Here is an 18,839-nt window from a genome sequence, read left to right on the forward strand (position 1 = left end):
GTGCAACCCGGGCACTCGAAATTCTAAACAATAAATGGCGAAATAAACGGTTTTACAATACAATGATTGTTTCTGTAATAATAGCATCGAAACAATTATTACATTTTCAAGTCAACTATATGATTTATTAATTCTGTTTTTCTATTTAGTATTTGAATATTAGTTTGTCTTCCTACAGTGTCAAATACCTGTCGGCAACTTATATAACATAATGTTTGGTGTGGAAAGCCAGATGAAAGGTGAAAGGAGAGAAAAGAAAGACCGCCGATATGGTTGAGTCTGAGGAGGGTATTAATAATAAGGATGGGTAAAATAAAGCATAAATGTGCACTCTTGTATTATTTCAAATTTCAGAAAGAAACTTTTACCGCATTTACATATTTATTTATATTGTGTTATCATTATTTTTACATATAAGAAATATGAATTTGAAATCTTAATAAATAAATATAAAATGTACTCTAAAGCGTATCGAATCACTTTTTGATATTTTAAAATACGACACTGACAAAGGTGATTTTGAAAGTCATCGATGAACTTTTCATTTCATTTTCGGTATCTGGAAATTAGGTTCCAGTCTAAAAAGTCTTGTAATTTATACTTGTTAATTTAACGTTTCACTACTTTAGTAGGCGTTCAAGTAAATACTGTATTTTCTATTTGTTATCTAATAAAATTTTACCCCTGTCAACAAAAGAACCTACTGTGCAAACTGCTTTTTATTCCGATAATTTTTCTATTTTCTATTAAAAAGATTTTACAAACTTTTTGTTCTTCCCGTACTGCACTTTTCTTTGATGATTAAACCCCCAGTTAAAAAGCAAGGGAAAGAGCAATGTAAAAGCAAACCAGCATGCCATGTGGTATTTCTTTCTGTCGGGGTATGTAAAGGACACGGTTTATGGTCGCACTGTCTTCGGAAGAGCGCCGGAATTGCATTAACGCTTCAATTTTGACAACCCAGAAAATCATCCTTAAAATGCATGAAGCTAATTAAACAAATGTTGTGAATTAAAAACGTATTATTATGTATTATACTGTATCTTAAGCTCAGCTGTGCTCAGCGATGCTGGCATTGTACAGTATATTGTTCAGACTGAATAAAAGTATTGACAGTGGTGATCTTCGAAATATTTAACAAAGGGTTCGCTAGCAGAAAATTTTTCCCTAACAATCGCCGACAAACAAAATGGAAGTTTTGGCTAGAAATAAATACAATACCTTTTCTTGCGATATATCTAATAATCAGTGGCGTATTTGGAACGTAAGGGGACCTGGGCGAAGACCAGGTAACAATAGTATATTAATACTATCGACCTTTTTTTATTTTTAGGCAGAGAAATTTTTCACCCCGAATTGACAGATGTCATCGTCTCTCGAAATACAATATCCTTTCTATTTCGCTGTCCATAGCCCGACACGTGTTCCACAGCCATCTTGTATTATCTCGTGCGCGTGAGATTGTGGGATCTCTCTTATGACTGGATCTAGTTTCAAGAACTTTCTTGAATCGATCGCGATTAAACCTCGTTTCAGTCGACATTAAAACGGTCGAGAGAGATCGCACCAAAGCATAGTCCCCGACCTTGTTCACAATCTAGATTGAAATGCTCGGTGCGAACGGGTTTTAATATAATATATTAATATCGCGCGAGATAATACAAGATGGCTGTGGAACACGTGTCGGGCTATGGACAGCGAAATAAAAAGGATATTGTATTTCGAGAGATGATGACATCCGTCTATTATCAGCACATGCATTTTGTTGATCATTTTTTTAAATATATATATTTAAAAAAAACAAAAATTTTTCCAATTAAAAATACAAAAATTTTCTAAAATCGGAACCGGTGATATACGAGTGTCCTTGTTACCATCTTGCCTTCTCTTTCTTGGACAGGGTGTTTATATGGAGTTTATGGCACAGTTAGGCACTATACTCCGACGAGCTTGGTTTGATTGCTAGAGGCATTGGCGCATGCGCTTTACATTGCACCAACGTCACCCGGTTTAGCTGGTGGATGCTTCACACATAAAGCTTCTAACTTTATATCCTGGACCGGTTGTGGGCTGTTAGCCGCCTGCCTGCTAGATATTCGGCCGCCCTCTCCCGATTATTAGAATTACGAGTAGACTAGATCAACGGCGGGCAACCCCCAGCCCGCGGGCCAGCTACGGCTCGCGAAAAGTTTCTATCCGGCCCGCGAGATCTTTAATAGATTATTAAATTGGAAAAATAAGTAATTAATAGTTATTTTTCCAATTCTTTGTAATTTTCGAAAACGATAAGAGAAATAAATGTAGTAATTAACTTTTTATTTATTTATTTCATATTTGCAGACTAAAAAAATTACGTGTCACAAGAAGGCGTCAATTGACTACTACGGCCCGCGGAAAAAAACGTAAAATTTATTCTGGCCCATGTTATAAAAAAGTTGCCCACTCTAGACTAGATTTATAACTTAACCCAACCTATATGAGTTTACTGGCATGTTTTTATGATAGTTCTATATAGTTGACAGGAGTTTTAAAAAAATCCATTAAAATATTTGATATATTTATTCTGCATTTATTCTGCTCTTCCATCTTATATTACTTACGGATTTTAATGTTAAATCGGTGATATTACGATTTAGTACGTCCCATCTGTAAGGGGATGCAGAAAAAACGTGTACAATTCTAGTACAGTGTTAAAAAATTAACTGTTACTTTGGCAGCATCATTTACAACCAAATTTAATGAATGAGACGTACAAGGTACAAAAAAAGCTCTAGAATTTATTTTCCTTAAATTTATGATTTATATATCCGTTGTCATAAAAATTTCTTTCCACTTCTTTCCCAAAACTACAGATATTCGAGTACAAAGTAACCGGTTTCAACTTATTTCTACTTAAGAAGTAGTTAAATAATTAAGCAATTAGGGAATTAGAAACATAAATAAAACCCTGATGAAAGAGCTGAAATTTTACTTAAACAGAAGCTTAACCGAACCAATCTCTTGCCGAGTACAGTGAGGTCTGATCTCTTCATAATATTAAATGTAATAAAGATAGAAATTTTTCCAGTTCAATGAGAGTGACCAAAAGTTGTAAATTTTGGAAATTTCCCTGAACACTTGGTCCTAAAACGAATTAGTTAGAAAACGAACGACAGACAATCTGTTAAGTTTAACATATTTAGATTTTTACAGCTGTGGTGAGAAACGTTTAAAATTTATAACAACCCCGTCGCGTCCTTTGAGATATACTAGTGATGTGACAAAAGAGGCATTTGACATTGACCGGTATCGGCACCCTCGGGATTTGGCAACCTGCATGCATGCACGCGCCGCACACCTACCAGGACGTCTCTGATTCCATTCATTAGCCACTCGTAGGGAGCTATTTCACTAAGTGGATTGTTTTAAGATTTAAAAAGTAAGAATATTTTGTTATTTTTATGTACGTTTCTTCACAAAGTTATATTTAATTATGTTTCTTTAAAAGTATATTCATACAATTGAAGAATTTTTGGTACTAGGTATGTATATTCATCACACAATTTGTTTTACTAAGTAAGTTTTTTTTTATAATTTTAATTTTAGCCTTTATATCGTGGCTAGTGATTCAAAAATTTATTTTAAAAAAGTTTTGGCTCGAGACCATATAATGAAAAAGAAAACATTATTAAAAGAGAAAGACCAATGCCTAAATTAAATATAAATACGTCAACAAAAAAAATTTCGACATTTTGACGATAAAATTTATGACGAATAACGATTTTTTCGTAAAATTGAAGCAATTTAGAAATCAAAATAGAATAGAATTTAACATTGGTACACAATATAAAATAAATATTGAAAATTATAACAAGATAATTACGATTAATAGACATATCTAAATTAATAGATGTTATATGTTTTTTTCTCAAAGCAAGAATTGACATTTAGAGGGCATAGGGAATTTATTGAATTTGATAAGAAAGTTCAATATAATTACCTCTGTTATTTATTAAGTACGTCAGATAATCTATTAAAAATACATTTAAAGAAGTATACGGTTTTTACTGGCTTATCGAACAAACGAATACGAACGGGCCCTGACGTGCAATTAATTGATTGCCCCTGTAAGTCGGCTTCTTACAGAAACACAGCTTCTCTATCATCAAATGTCACGGCACGCGACTGTATTACAATGATCTTTTTTCCCGATCTAAGCCTGGAGAAGACTGGTTACGGTGCTTAAATTGTGTGCGTTGGGCTCACGCTTTTTGCGCTGACGTTTCTAAAAGAACCAAGCGTTTCATTTGTGAACTTTGTCAGTAATTTTATGGTTTTTACGTGTATGTCATTTTGTCCTTACGTAATGTTCCATATTGTCCATAGCATATGGACAAAATGAATTTTGGCTGATCTCAATTAAACTAACAATATTTTTTTTCTATTATTTTTATATTATAAACAGTGGCGGCCTTACGGGGTGGCGAGCAGGGCAATCGCCCGGGGCCTCGCTCTTGCAGGAGCCTCGCGCAACAACTCCAGTAGAAAAAAGTTGATATTTAAAACTTTTTATTTTATCCTTAGCTATTAGTTATAAGCCGCAAACATCATTTTTAAATCCCTGCGTATTCTTTTAAGGCATTTATGTACCTTAGTTTATCATCATTAAAAATTTGTCGTCTTTATGATTGTTAACTTTTATAAATCTTCTAATATAATATTTTAAAACTCTAAATTTATTTGTTTATAACTTTTGCATTTCTCGTCAATCATAAGAAATATCTATTTTCAATTCACATACTTTGCACAAAGGACAAGGGCCTCGCAAAGATCTGCCGCCCGGAGCCTCGCAGTGATTAAGGCCGCCTCTGATTATAAATGTTTATTATATTTCATAGGTAAAGAACCAAAGGTGATTGGTGTAGAATATGACAGTGCTGTGATTTACCAATAAAGAGTTATGAACCTAAAATAAAACCATATGCCATTTTGTACGTATTTCCCCTACTTGTAGTACGTAAGCAATGTAAGAAATATTTGCTGCGCGAGAGTCGAAAGATTTAAACAAGAATGACTTAAGGCAACATACATTAATTAACTCGAGATTTAACCATCATTAACGTATAAAACTAAATTAATTTCTTGAAAAACTTTCGTACACATTAATCAAACGTAACTGATGACAACATTTATTTGGTACGGAATACAAACATTACAAAAACTAATAAACCACGAAGAAATATATGAATAAAAGATGAAGTCAAGGCAATGTAGTCGCTAGCAAATGAAGGGCCCGGATCAATCATGAAATGTGGAGTCTCTCCAAAAATATACATTATAGTAGGCCTAACTTCTTATTCAAATATAAATTTAAAATAAAATATATTTCTTTAATCTACGAATAAAAAAATGCAATAATAAAATGACATAGATTATATAATTTAAAATATTAAAAAGAATTACAGTACAGTATATCTCAAAATTTATTTTCCATGCTTTGATTTCAGCAAAATCCTTAATTATATCGTCAAAAATAATTGTTCACATATTTTGTATTTTATCAACAACTAGATTTAGAAAGGAATCTGCAGTTTAGACAGCATATTTAAAACCGAACTCCCAGTTTTTAGGCAACGAAGACCGCTTGGCCACTGATGGGCCTGCGGCGGTCGGCAACACTGCGACTGACCACCGTCCCCGACCAACGTGACGTCAGAGTCGAGGCTAACCACTTTTTGGGCTCGACGTGCTTCGGTTCGGACGTCCACCTCGTGTGCTCCGACCTGTGTCTCCACGACCGACGTTGTTATACTTTCTGTATATATAGTTATATTTAGTTGTAAATAAACACGTAATAACGGCATTTAGCCTCTTTCTTCAATCCGAGAATACACCGCTCAACGTCACGACGACCCTGTTCGTGGATGCGATCAGATTGACCGATCTGGCCAACTTCGACTATAGAGAGGTACCCATAACGGTCCCCTCACTGGTGACCCGAACGTGATCGACAACGTGGGAGCAACACCGAACTTTCCCAAGCCCGAAGCCCGAAGCCCGAAGCCCAGACGACATTTACGGAAATTCAGGTAGGCCTCTTTTTCCCTTCCACGCCGGTCAAGCAGCCGAACAAAGATGACGGAGCCCGAACCCACCGCAGAAGTGAACAGAGTGGCTCTCAAACTACCTCCATTTTGGGACAAGACCCCAGAGTTGTGGTTCGCCAATATAGAGGCCCAGTTCGCCATTTCGGGCATTACCAAAGACAGTACCAAGTACTACTCTGTCGTTTCGGCTCTCAACTCCGACATTTTGAACTACGTAAGCGACATCGTCCTCAACCCACCGGCCGAAAACCGTTATAATACTCTTAAGTCCAGACTGCTCGCCGATTTTTCAGACTCGGAACAAAGGCGAATCAAAGCGCTACTCTCCGATATCGCGTTGGGAGATGAAAAACCTTCACATTTACTAAGAAAAATGAGGCAGTTAGCCAACAATAAATTAGGGGAAGATTTTCTTAAAACCTTATGGCTACAACGACTGCCGCAACAGACCCAGGCGATCCTGGCAGCCTCCGACGACGGATTAGAAAACTTGGCCACCATGGCCGACAAAATAGGCGAAGTAACGCACGCGAACGTAAACGAAGTCCAAAAAGTCCCCGATAACACTCAAATTCAGCTAAGCGAGCTTCAGATGCAAATAGAATCCCTGAGTCAGAGAATCGAACGATTAGCTCGACCCCGAGACAGGCACCCCTAGGCAATTAAGGCATCTTGCCCTTATAGGTCAATTCAGCACGGACATCCGCTACATTAAAGGCAGCGACAACACACCAGCGGACGTATTGTCGCGGATCGAAACTATCGAAGTGCCAAACGCAATAGACTACGCGAACATCGCGCAAGCCCAGATCAGCGACCCCGAATTACAACAGTTACTGTCTTCGAGTACAGCCTTGCAGCTGAAGAAAATGCCCTTCACGAATGCAGGTCCCGAATTATTCTGTGATATATCTACGAACAAAATTCGCCCATATATCCCGGTTAATTTCCGCAGGCAAGTCTTCGACGCCGTACACAATCTGGCTCATCCCGGAATAAGAGCTACCGCCAAATTAATAACTAGTCGTTTTGTTTGGCCTTCCATTAGAAAGGACTCACGTATGTGGGCCAAAACCTGTATTCCATGTCAACGAGCGAAAATTCATAGGCACACGTGGAGCCCTGTCCAAAATCTTCAGGTCCCTAACGCACGTTTCGAACATGTGCATATGGATATTGTAGGTCCCCTTCCGCCGTCGCAAGGTAACATATATTGTCTCACGCTCATCGACAGGTTCACCCGTTGGGTGGAGGCTTTCCCGATCGCCGATTGTACGGCAGAGACAGTGGCAAAGTTTTTCTACGGTCAGTGGGTCGCGCGTTACGGTGTACCGAAGACGGTCACTACCGACCAGGGTAGGCAATTCGAATCGCACTTGTTCCGAGCTCTGACTAAATTATTGGGTAGCAGCCATATACACACGACTGCCTTTCACCCAATGGCAAACGGCCTGGTGGAGAACAGCCACCGCAGACTTAAATCGGCTCTCAAGGCTTGCTTGACCGACCGCTGGACAGAGGTCTTACCGTCAGTGCTGTTAGGGATGCGAGCCGCCTTTAAAGAAGACATCAAGGCAACAACCGCCGAACTCGTCTACGGGACGACCTTACGACTACCCGGCGAGTTTCTCGCCCCTACACCATCAGACTCAAATGCAGCAGTTTTCGTTCAACAGCTCAAGGAGCAAATGCACCAACTGACACCAACCCCAACGAGATGTCACGGAGCCAAGAAGATATTCGTCCCTCAGGACCTACAGCGCTGCACACACGTTTTCGTGCGGCACGACGCCGTACGGCCACCTCTGCAGCCGCCGTACGACGGACCATTTCCCGTACTGCAGCGTGCAGACAAATTCTTCAAAGTCCGCGTACGGCAAAAAGAGACAGTTATCTCTATAGACAGACTTAAGCCAGCTTACTGTCTGGCAGAACATCTTTCACCAAGCGAGAGACCACCAACAGACGACAAGCAAGAGACCGACACAGAACAAGTTCCCAGTTCAACAGAAGTACAAGACCCTAAATCATCGAGCACCACACATTCGAAGCAAGAAGCCGAAACCAAAACTACGACGCGCTCCGGAAGACGCGTCCGATTTCCGGCACGTTTTCGTTAGCCACACGATCGTTACACTAGGAAGGGGGTACTGCGGCGGTCGGCAACACTGCGACTGACCACCGTCCCCGACCAACGTGACGTCAGAGTCGAGGCTAACCACTTTTTGGGCTCGACGTGCTTCGGTTCGGACGTCCACCTCGTGTGCTCCGACCTGTGTCTCCACGACCGACGTTGTTATACTTTCTGTATATATAGTTATATTTAGTTGTAAATAAACACGTAATAACGGCATTTAGCCTCTTTCTTCAATCCGAGAATACACCGCTCAACGTCACGACGACCCTGTTCGTGGATGCGATCAGATTGACCGATCTGGCCAACTTCGACTATAGAGAGGTACCCATAACGGTCCCCTCACTGGTGCCTTATAAGAGGAATGAAATCAGAGGAAGTAAAAAGTTTAGGTTTTGTATATTTTCCTCAGATTCCGAGCGTTAAAAAAGTATAATTTGGAGCAGATCGACCAAACAACAAGGAACAGGGAGACAAACATTTTATAAACTATATAAAACCGACGAGGGACCATCTAGTTTAACAGACTAAGCAATTGCGACGTGCTGTACATAATTATTCCGAGAAACCGTCTAGCCTAATTGATTCCAGGAACACCCTAACGCGACAGTTCAGACACAACCGCCTAATCCAACTGTTCAGAGGTAAAGTCTGGTTTAACGGTTCCGCACTGAAATCAGTTCCAACAGTTCCAGTTCCAGCAGCGGAATTGTATCTCCCACCTCTACTGATCAGTATTTAAAAAAACCAGCAACGAGTTGCATAACTTTCCCGGCGACATTTGGTGGCGCTATCTGTTATGATATTTTATTTTATAAATTTTTATATTTTTATTTAATATAGAACAGAAAAAAAAACTTAATTGTAGGAGTAGGGACAAGTTTTGTGAAAAAAAAAAATTATAAATGCTAATAACGAGTGGAATCGTCATTAAATCCCATCCTACTAGAGATACACGCGATCCTCGTCTACCCAAACCTTTGACCTTTAATCACCAAAATTTAATAGCATTAATCTCCCTAATAAATAAACCTCCCTGCAAAATTTAAAAAATTTTCGACAAAAACTACAAAAATTAATAAGCTATAAAAAGAGTGAACAACATCGTGCTCCCCTCACACACTAAAATCCATACATACAGAAAAAAAACACCCAATTGTTTTTGAATTTCTCGACCAGTCACAATCCCTTGTGTTCAAAAATGCAAAAATCTGAACATGGGGTCATTTTTTTAATCGATCGTCATACTTTCTCTCTGTTCTATAAATTAGCCAGTAAAGTAAAAATTAATATACAAGAAAACAATCTAAAATAGATTTCGCAACATAACATTTTCTTAGCTCTTACAAACAGCATAAAAACTTTGAGAACTTCAAGTGTATGATCGGAACAAATATGAAACCAGATCAATGCAAAATTATACTTTAAACTCCGAAAAAACCTCCGGTACAGGAAGTACTTTGCTAATAATGACTGAAATTCACGATCGGATATCTTTCGTTCTACTTGTCGAATATAACAAATTTTCAATCTTGGTAAACTTCGCTTTTCCTTGCATTCTAAAAACGTTTGAGTTCGATTGTTCTAAAAGTGGAGGTAGCAGTTGCGAGCGAAATTGATGTGCACATCAAGCTTCTTTTTTAAAAAAAGGACTTTCATCTTGACCTGTCGTAAAAGTCGACCAGTTGATTTGCACACATTCACGCAAAACTAGATGTAAAAGACACATTAACTGGCAGGGGTGGGATTTGAACCCACGCCTCCGAAGAGACTGGTGCCTTAAACCAGCGCCTTAGACCACTCGCCACCCTACCGATTGTTTACATCGTTACCGAAAGTGTAACTGTGCACGCTGACTGATACTTTTCGAAAACACAAAGGATAAAGTTCTCTTAAAGTAGCAAGCCTTTCCCACAAAATTTGACTACGAGTAATTATTTCCCTGCGACTATATGGGCGCGATTTTGTTCTGTGCTAAAATACATGTAATCGCCGGGGTCGATTGCGTTCGCGAACACCGCCCGAAAAAAGACAGGGTTTCTATCAGAAACGCGCCATTAATCGTTACATCTTCGGAATTCGTTATTTTTAAGGTTTAATTTAGTAATTTAATTTTTCAACGGATACTTAGCCAAAAGGAAAGCTATGTCTGGTCTTGTGTGACTACATGTACCGTCTGCTATTGGATCGTAAACAACGCGCACAAAGGCAATCGAAATGCAGATTAGGAATCTGCAGAATGCGAAAGAAACTTTTAGTGGAAAATCGCTTAAATTTTCGCGAGGATAGACGTTGTAGTAATGTGTAAAATTGGGCGAGAAACCTAAGCTACGAACGACGAAAGCTTTCATTGAAAATAAAACGATCGCATCCACATTCACCCTATCTGGTGTGTGGAATTTATCTCAAAAAAAGTCGCAATATTCAAAGTAGCGACAGACGCATTGTAATTGAAGTCAGGAGAAAACGAACGGTTACTTGACTTCTGTAATCGCTGCATGCGAAAAAAATATCGGAAAATATTTCGTCTAAGTCGGACACGACTTAGACGAAATATGACGTTTTGCACTCATAACCTTTCGTCTAAGTTAGACGAAAGGTTATGAGTGCAAAACGCAACGTTTGGCTATCGCAGGAGTCTGTTAGAAGAACGAAAGCGGAGCACGATTGCAATGGGCAGGTAGGGTGGCCGAGCGGTCTAAGGCGCTGGTTTCAGGTACCAGTCTCTTCGGAGTCGTGGGTTCGAATCCCACCCCTGCCAGTTATTGCGTTCTTTCACGTCTAGTTTTGCATCGATGTATGCAAATCAAATAGTCGCTTTTTGTCGCTTTGTACAAAAATGAACGAACGAAGAACGATTTTATTGCAATCGATACGCGCGTCGACACTACATTCGATTCGCGCTAAGACATCTAAGGTTATCGGAAAGATTTCTGAAGCGAATGAAAATTTTGCAAAATGAAAAACTGAAATAACAGAACCGTTTGCAGACAAACTGTTTCTAAGCGTTTTGCATCAGCGTTTGTTAAACATGACCGTAAAAAAGCATAAAAACTTTTAGTACAAATAAGGTGGAGGGTAAAAAGAAAGCTTCGCGCTTCAAGAATGTGCAAAATTTGTCTTTGGCAGGGGTGGGATTTGAACCCACGCCTCCGAAGAGACTGGTGCCTAAAACCAGCGCCTTAGACCGCTCGGCCACCCTACCGCTTGTTTGTACTGTTACCGAAAGTGTAACTGTGCAATGCTGACTGACACCGCTGTACCGCTCGATCGCTTTCGATAAATGCCGCATCAATTAAGAAGAAGGCAAAAAGGTTTCGGACTTTCTCCTAAAACCCAGTGCAGCAGACAACAGCCAACGTGAGGCTAAACAGGCCAACGACACTAGTGCATAAGCACCTCAGCCGACATTATTTTCCATTAGATAATCACCATTTCTCGTATCCGAGAATCAGGGTCATCATTGTTTTGGAGAACGTGTGTTTTATTTAACTTTCAGAAAATTAAATTACTTTTTTTTAAACAAACATAACTAAAAATATAGAAAACAATTAAACATATACAGTATATATGTTATAGACAAAGTGATTAATAACGCATTATGAATAATGACTAAAATGGTCTCGCAGTCTGGTAAATATTGATTAATTTATTAAATTGACCGGACATTATGAATAAAGCTATATTCCCTTCGGGCAATTTCATTAAAAAACTTCACTTATTTCATTTAGAATTATTTCTTTTTTGTGAATTATTTCAAAGTATTTTAAAAAGAACATGCAATCCTTTAAAAGTAAGTACTATTGACTGTATTAATTAAATAATGTTAACGGAAAGTATTATTAACAAATTTATACTTTCATCAATAGATCAACTCACAGGAAACTTCTGGAATTTCGTTTTTGGTATAAATTATATAAAAAAATTAAATGTTTATTAGTTTATTTATTCGAGCAATTAAGATTTTGATGGCATTTGGAATTACATAATTTTATTTTTCTTTGTAGCATTTGCATCTATTGCCTCCAGAAATTGATGACATTCTTGCACATTCTCTAAGCGAAATTTCTGTACCCGGTACATCTCCAACAGAAATGAAGTTTACATTAAAAACAGTAAATTGGTTTCTGGAATGTAATAGATTTAATATGGCATGTTTGGGTACCAAACATGGTATATTAAATCTAAAGGTTTTTATTTTTAACCGCAACAATGACACCTAAAATATTTTTTCCATCACTGCGGGCTCGATCTACATCTGGTACACGAATCCTTACTGTATCACCAACATTAGCTGCTGTGTATTTGGAATTCGATGTATCAATCATTTTTTTCTGTTTTTTTTAAAATATTAAACAAAACCATTTCACTTGTTTTAGACACGCTTCTAATTTTTTCTTCTTCATTCACCAACTCTGTAATACTAATACATCCTGGTTTGATTTTTTATTTATTTATGAAAAGTGGGGGGAACTCCTGGTATCACTCATAGGTACGACCAGGAGGGGAAAAGAAATGAAGGAAGAAGGAGAAATGCGAAGGATAGGGGATGAAAGTGGGGGCAGGAAGAGGGAGAAGAGGTGGGATCCCACAGCGCACGCATCAGGACAACTGCCTGACAAGCGGTGGGGTGAACAAGCAAAGCAGTAAAACAGATAAGACAGTAGCATGTAGCGTAGCGAACAGTAGCATAACACTAGGATACAGAAAGTCACAATGGAAGTGAGAATCACAAGGAAACAGTTCCTGGGTACATGAAGAAACACTGTAGAAGAGAAGTCCACTCAATCAGGATTTACACTGTTGTTTGCGGTGTGTAGACTGCTCGCTGGATTCAGTGCTGCCGTCGCTGAGAGAAAGTCTGCTAGCTTATAATAAATGTCCTTGTTTTCAAGGAAGACGTTAAAAGGACAGGGCCAGTTGAAGCCAGCATAGAGTACACTGCCTATAAGAGTGTCACGGTTCTGGTTGAACAGCGTACAGTCAAAGAGGAAGTGACTGCTGTCCTGGATGGAAGTGCCATCACACTGACAGATGTTGTCTTCTAGTATATGAAATCTTTTTAAGTATGCCTTGAAGTTGCCGTGACCAGTTAGCAACTGGGTCATAGCGAAAGAAGGAGAGAAGTGTCTCCACTGAAGGCGCTGGGTGATGTTAGGGATGAAGTTGTAAGTCGTCCTGCCGGTGATGCTGCTATCCCATTCCTGTTGCCATTGGTGGATTGCAAGCTGGAAGTTCCAGTACTTAATTTTAGAAGGTGGGATCTTGTCGTAGCTAGACGGGAGGGAGGAGGCTGCGGCGGATTTAGCGAGGCTGTCGGCGGCTTCGTTGCCTGCTACACCCGAGTGGCCACGTACCCATTTAAAATGTACATTGTGGTTGTGCGTATTAGAGGCAAGATGACGGTGGATTCGAGGAACGTTATCGCCTCTGCGCCGGAGGCCAGTAATGTAGTGGATGGCAGTGATGCTATCGGTATAGACGATGATGGTTTTGTTACGGGGGAACCAATCAGTGAAAACGTAGTCAATTGCCTTAGTAATAGCAAGTATTTCCGCTTGGGGGACGGAACAATGAGGACCTAATTTGAAGGCAGACTTATGAGTGTCGCCGTTTTGATGGTTAATAAGAACAAACGCTGCCCCCACATTCTCGTTGTTCTTGGACCCATCGGTGTAGATGGAGATGTCACAGGTATCATCATGAGGAAGGGTGTAACTACTGATGGTAGAGTAGCCTACCGTCATATTAGAGTTAGCATCCTTCACCTCAATACCGTAGGATTTGATATCTTCCTTTACTTGCTCAGGGAGATCAGAAAGCATAGTATTAATCTTATTGGTGTTGCAGAGGTAGTTGCTGGTGCCTAATTTGTTAATGTTCCAGATCCTGGCTGCCATTTTGGCTTTTATGTGGACAGGAAGCAGACCAGCAATGACCAGAAGGGCAGAGGTCGGGGCCGTCCGGTAAGCCCTGCAGATCCTAAGAGCTGCAATGCGCTGGGCCTTAGAAAGCTTCCTTTGAATGTGAACCTTCTGTGCAGCCTCCGCCCAGATCGGAGCCGCATAGAGCAAAATAGGTTCAATTGCTCCTAGATAAATGTATTTGGCTGCTTTGTATCCAATGCCCCAGGTATTCTTAGCGATGGAAAAAAGGGCGTTTGATGCCTTAGTTGCTTTCGAGACCACCATGTCAATGTGGCTGGACCATTGTAGTTGTTGCTCGAGTTTAACACCTAGGTATATAAATTCCTTGACACGGGAGATTTTGACACCATTGATCTCAATGCGTGGGCTTCTCTGTAGCGGAGTGTTTTTAGAAAAAATTATATAGCAGCACTTCGAATAATTGATGGGGAGCTTGTTTTTGTCGCTCCAGCTGAAGACCTTTGTTAGGAGATTATTACTGAGGATAGGTAAATTGCCAGAGTTCTTGTCAGAGACAAGAATAACTGTGTCATCAGCATAGCCTTGGATAAGATGGTTGTTGTCATTATCATTATTAATATTAGATAGCAGATCGCTGTGGACGATAGTCCATAGGCCCGGACCGGAGATTGACCCCTGTGGACAGCCCTTGGTGACATGATGGCAGTGACTAATGTTGTTCGCAAAAAGGCCAGCCTTCCTGTCGTTGATAAAGCTTTTGATCAGATGGAATAAGTTTCGAGGACAGTGGTGAACCTGGAGCTGTTGCAGGATTGTGGGCCACCAGAGGTTGTCGAAGGCTCCACGGAAGTCGATCGAGACTAACAGCGTGTGCTTCCTTTCAGCTTTGGCCTGGGTGATGTACTCTGTGATCTTGGTGAGAGCCGTAGTGGTGGACTTCCCAGGAGTAAAGCCATGTTGATGATGGCTAAGGGCATTCTTTCTTCTTAGGTAGGATAGGATCCTGGTAATAACTAGCCTATCTAATACCTTGCCCATAATTGGGAGCAGGCTGATAGGCCTATAGTCTTTCGCAAACTGAGGGATTTCATTCTGGCGTTTCCTGATAAATTTTACTGATGCACATTTCCAATAACGAGGGAAATAACCCAAAGTCAGGCATCGGTTGTATAGTGTGACGAAAGTTGATGGAATGGCGAGGAACACCTCTTTGACCATTTTTCCAGTGATGTGATCCATACCAGGTGCCTTTTTGTTGTTGATAAGGTTAATTGCATGATTGACTTCTCTGTAAGTAAAGGGGCGATCATCTTCCTGGTTGGTTGGTTCAATCGTGCTGTTACGGGTCTCTGTTTGGTCCACGGTGTCGTCCTCAGGGTCGTCGAGAGGAAAGTGATACTCAAACAATTCCTTTAGAGTATTCTCCAGGGAATTGGTATAGGATCCCTCGTTAGTCTTAACAGCCATAGGAATATTTACCTTGTCTCTCCTTTTGAAGGCAATATAGTATGGGTCACCCCAAGGTTCGTTAAACCGACTGCAGTATTGCCTCCAGGCTTGATGTCTCTTTTTATTAATTAGGGTTTTGTAATTATTAAAGTTGGATGTGTATTCGGCCTTCTGGGTGAGCCTGAGTTGCTCGTCCGTCTGGTTTTGATAGCGTTTTCGAAGAGTACGGACATGCTTACGGTGCCTCGTTAGTTCCCCATCCCACCATGGGGCATTGGTCTTTGTTTTGGTCCTCTTCTTGCTGGCCAAGTGGTAACAGTTAAGAATAAGGTTAGTGAGGTTCTGGATGCAGTTGTCGATGTCCCTTTCGTCCATTTGAATAATAGGCATATTAAAGTTCCAGTTGTCTTGAATAAGTTGTTGGAAGGAAGTCCAGTTGGTGTGATGGTACATGGTGGTGTTGACAGTATCCACAATATCAAACTGTAGCTCGATCTTGATGTACCTATGGTCACTGGCACTCGGCTCGGTCATCGTTGAGCAGTAGGAAACATTTGGTGCCATATGAATATTTGCCAGGGTAACATCAATCCAGCTTTCACCTCTTGTGGAATAGAATGTGGCGAGGGGGCTGGTGTTACATGAGGTCAAGTACAGAGTTGCTACAAACTCTTGCATACGAAAACCCCTGCTGTCTTCGACCGGGCTGTGCCATAAGAACGATTTGGCATTTGTGTCCCCACAAATCAGCCAAGGTCTATCAGCGACTGTCTTACTGATCTGATCCAGGTCATCTAACATAGGCTCGATGTCCTGGTACGGAGAGCAATAGATTGAGGAGATAAATATACTTCCATGATTAATTATGATAGAACAGGTGGTGACATAAGTAGTGGAGAGGTGCGGCAAAAACTGAACGGAAAGGTGTTTATTCCTAACCAAAATTGCCGTTTTAAAATTGCTCTTAGATCCCCTGGGTGGGAAGGATGTCATGCCAGAGTAACTGGTGAGCTCGCCTTTGAAGAGGTAAGGTTCTTGGACCACAATGAGATCAGAATTCCAATTTTCGGCTGTTTTATTTAATAGGGAGGAAGGGGCCTTGGCCCGCTGTAAGTTAATCTGTAGGATAGATATATTCCTTTTGGTATGGCTGTTACGGTTAGAAGCATAGGTTGTAATTAGGTTATGAGCGGTAGTGGACAAACAAGAAGAATTAGGTGACCTCGTAGTATGTAGTGGCTGGTTACAATCCATAGTTGGTCTGTTTTATAGTCTGGGTCTTCATTCTTATTGTAATTGGACAGCGAGGGTTAAAGGCATTGTGGTCTGTGGTATATCTGTCTTGAACTGGAATATCTTTATTGGCCTCCTTGCAGTTGGTGCAACAAGGGGTGTGGTCAAGCCTCTTACATTCCCCAAACCTGTGTCCCTTGGTACAGTGGCTGCACCTCTGCTTGTTTGGGCAGTTGGCCGAAATATGATTATACCCGCAACACTGGAAGCATCGCACCAGTGGGATATAATCATTAACAAAAATATTGGCCCATTGGATAGCTATATGTTTAGTACGTATCAGGGAGTCACGTAGCCTTGGTGTTGTAGACAAGACGATGTGCCTGCAGTTTTCTTTAGTACTGTTTCTGTGCAGGATTGTGCTTACCCTTGTATTGTCAAGAAACTCCTCTTTGGTGGTAGTGTGTAGAAAGTCATTTTGTTCGTAGATTATGGGGAGGATTTCAGCCTCGTCAACAGTGGTGGGTACGTTGTTAAGGATTACTCTGGGTCTCCTTCCCTCAGATATCCTGCTTTTGATTTTACTTTGAATTTCTGGAAGCTTTTCAATGGCTTCCGCTAAGACTTCGGCCTCCTTGTGGCTATTTGTTCTGAAACAAATGCCATCCCCCTTTACTTTTCTCACTGCTTTAACTTTCACTTTGAGCTCATGTGGTTTTATTTTTTTTTCTAATTTCACTTTCAATGAGTTGCATGTTAGTAGTGGAATTGCCGCCCTCCTCGTCAGTTTTTGGGTACAGGACAAGAGCAAAGCTTCCGCCAGAGCCTTCATTTTCTAGTTTGTTTCGGAGAGATTTGTTTATTGTCCTGGTTGTTGAGGTAGGTTTCATATTCAGCCGGGTGATGTCTGCATACGTGGTAGCCGGAACAGCCTGGGCTGTTGGCGGCGAACACTTGGGGTGGTTGGATCTGACCTCACGCAGGATGCCTTGGAATTGACCAAGGCAAGAGAAAAGGCGAGTAAGCCTTTCCCGAACTTCCTTGCGCCCCTTAGTGGATATATTCGATTTATAAGACCCTGGCACTAGGTCTAGAATTCTGACAAAGTGCTCATTGGCCTCTGCGAGAATAGTTTCCTCGAGAGAATTGACATCGTCCCGAGGAATGGTAACACCTTCCATATTGAAGATACAAGGAGTACTGAACAATGTGGATAGCCAAGCCACTTAACCGATGCAATAAGTCAAAATAAAAAGTCCCCAACGGGATAGCAACAGTACACAGCACGCCGAGTGGCTACCTCCACCACGTGGTAGAGAACAAAGCCCTTTGTTCAGAGTGAAAAGGTCACTGCGAGATACGGAAACGAGTCGTGTTTCCGCAGATGATGAGAATCTCACCGACAAAATAATTATATTATAATTATGATAACAAATCAAAGAGTCTATACCCGCTGACCAAGGAACGAAATAAAGAGCTATACACGTTGGAGAACTTTCGGCTGATCTCACGCTGAGTGGCTACGGCGCGCCGACCAGTAACGCCACGTCGATCGGCTGACAACCACGTGGCGCGGAAAGTTAATTGTTCTTAAACGAAACTTTGATCGTTGATAACTTTTTAGCTCTTATAGACAGCAAAACGAAGGTTACACCAGCCGTAGATAATGGTAATTACTGTCGAATACCGTCGTTGAATTAAAACGATGGCACCCGAGGAGCCCGATGGGGCCCGCACAAAGTCAAAAAGTTCGAAGTCACGTAGCTAAAAAACTACGCGACGGATAAAAATAAGTGAGACACTTACTGAAACTACTCGTTATACGCTGCCGAATGATGTATCACATTTAACGCTGAACTGAAAATATCCAAAGATATCGCTGTCGGAACACGGAGCACAAAATCCACCATATACACGCTGTCGCGACTCGGCGCCCCCTCCAACTCTGTAATACTAATAACATCCTGGTTTAGAGATCTTTTTCGCGCGAAGACGATGTAGATGTTTGAACTTTATCAGTTATATTGCTTTGTGAGGGTGGCATTACCA

General features: G+C 40.6%; 1 protein-coding gene and 3 non-coding genes across 4 annotated transcripts; 2 read left to right on the forward strand and 2 right to left on the reverse strand.

The window, feature by feature from the left end:
• The first annotated feature begins 6,114 nt into the window (after window positions 1-6,114).
• LOC136978914 (uncharacterized) lies at window positions 6,115-6,744 on the forward strand. The gene has a single exon (XM_067274748.1). The coding sequence runs from the start codon at window positions 6,115-6,117 to the stop codon at window positions 6,742-6,744; it is 630 nt and encodes a 209-aa protein (XP_067130849.1).
• Window positions 6,745-9,953: 3,209 nt separating this feature from the next.
• On the reverse strand, window positions 9,954-10,034 carry TRNAL-AAG (transfer RNA leucine (anticodon AAG)). The gene has a single exon. It is a non-coding gene; the product is annotated as a tRNA-Leu (tRNA).
• Window positions 10,035-10,899: 865 nt separating this feature from the next.
• On the forward strand, window positions 10,900-10,981 carry TRNAL-CAG (transfer RNA leucine (anticodon CAG)). Its single transcript has one exon. It is a non-coding gene; the product is annotated as a tRNA-Leu (tRNA).
• A 362-nt stretch (window positions 10,982-11,343) lies between these two features.
• On the reverse strand, window positions 11,344-11,425 carry TRNAL-UAG (transfer RNA leucine (anticodon UAG)). Its single transcript has one exon. It is a non-coding gene; the product is annotated as a tRNA-Leu (tRNA).
• Between the last annotated feature and the right edge of the window lie 7,414 nt (window positions 11,426-18,839).

The sequence above is a fragment of the Centruroides vittatus genome, unplaced genomic scaffold, assembly GCF_030686945.1.
Source record: "Centruroides vittatus isolate TY-2023 unplaced genomic scaffold, ASM3068694v2 contig_564, whole genome shotgun sequence".
In the NCBI taxonomy this organism is placed as follows: Eukaryota; Metazoa; Arthropoda; class Arachnida; order Scorpiones; family Buthidae; genus Centruroides; species Centruroides vittatus.

Excerpts from the sequence above, each read along its gene's own strand:
- LOC136978914 (XM_067274748.1), top strand. The coding sequence starts at position 6,115 with ATGACGGAGCCCGAACCCACCGCAGAAGTGAACAGAGTGGCTCTCAAA.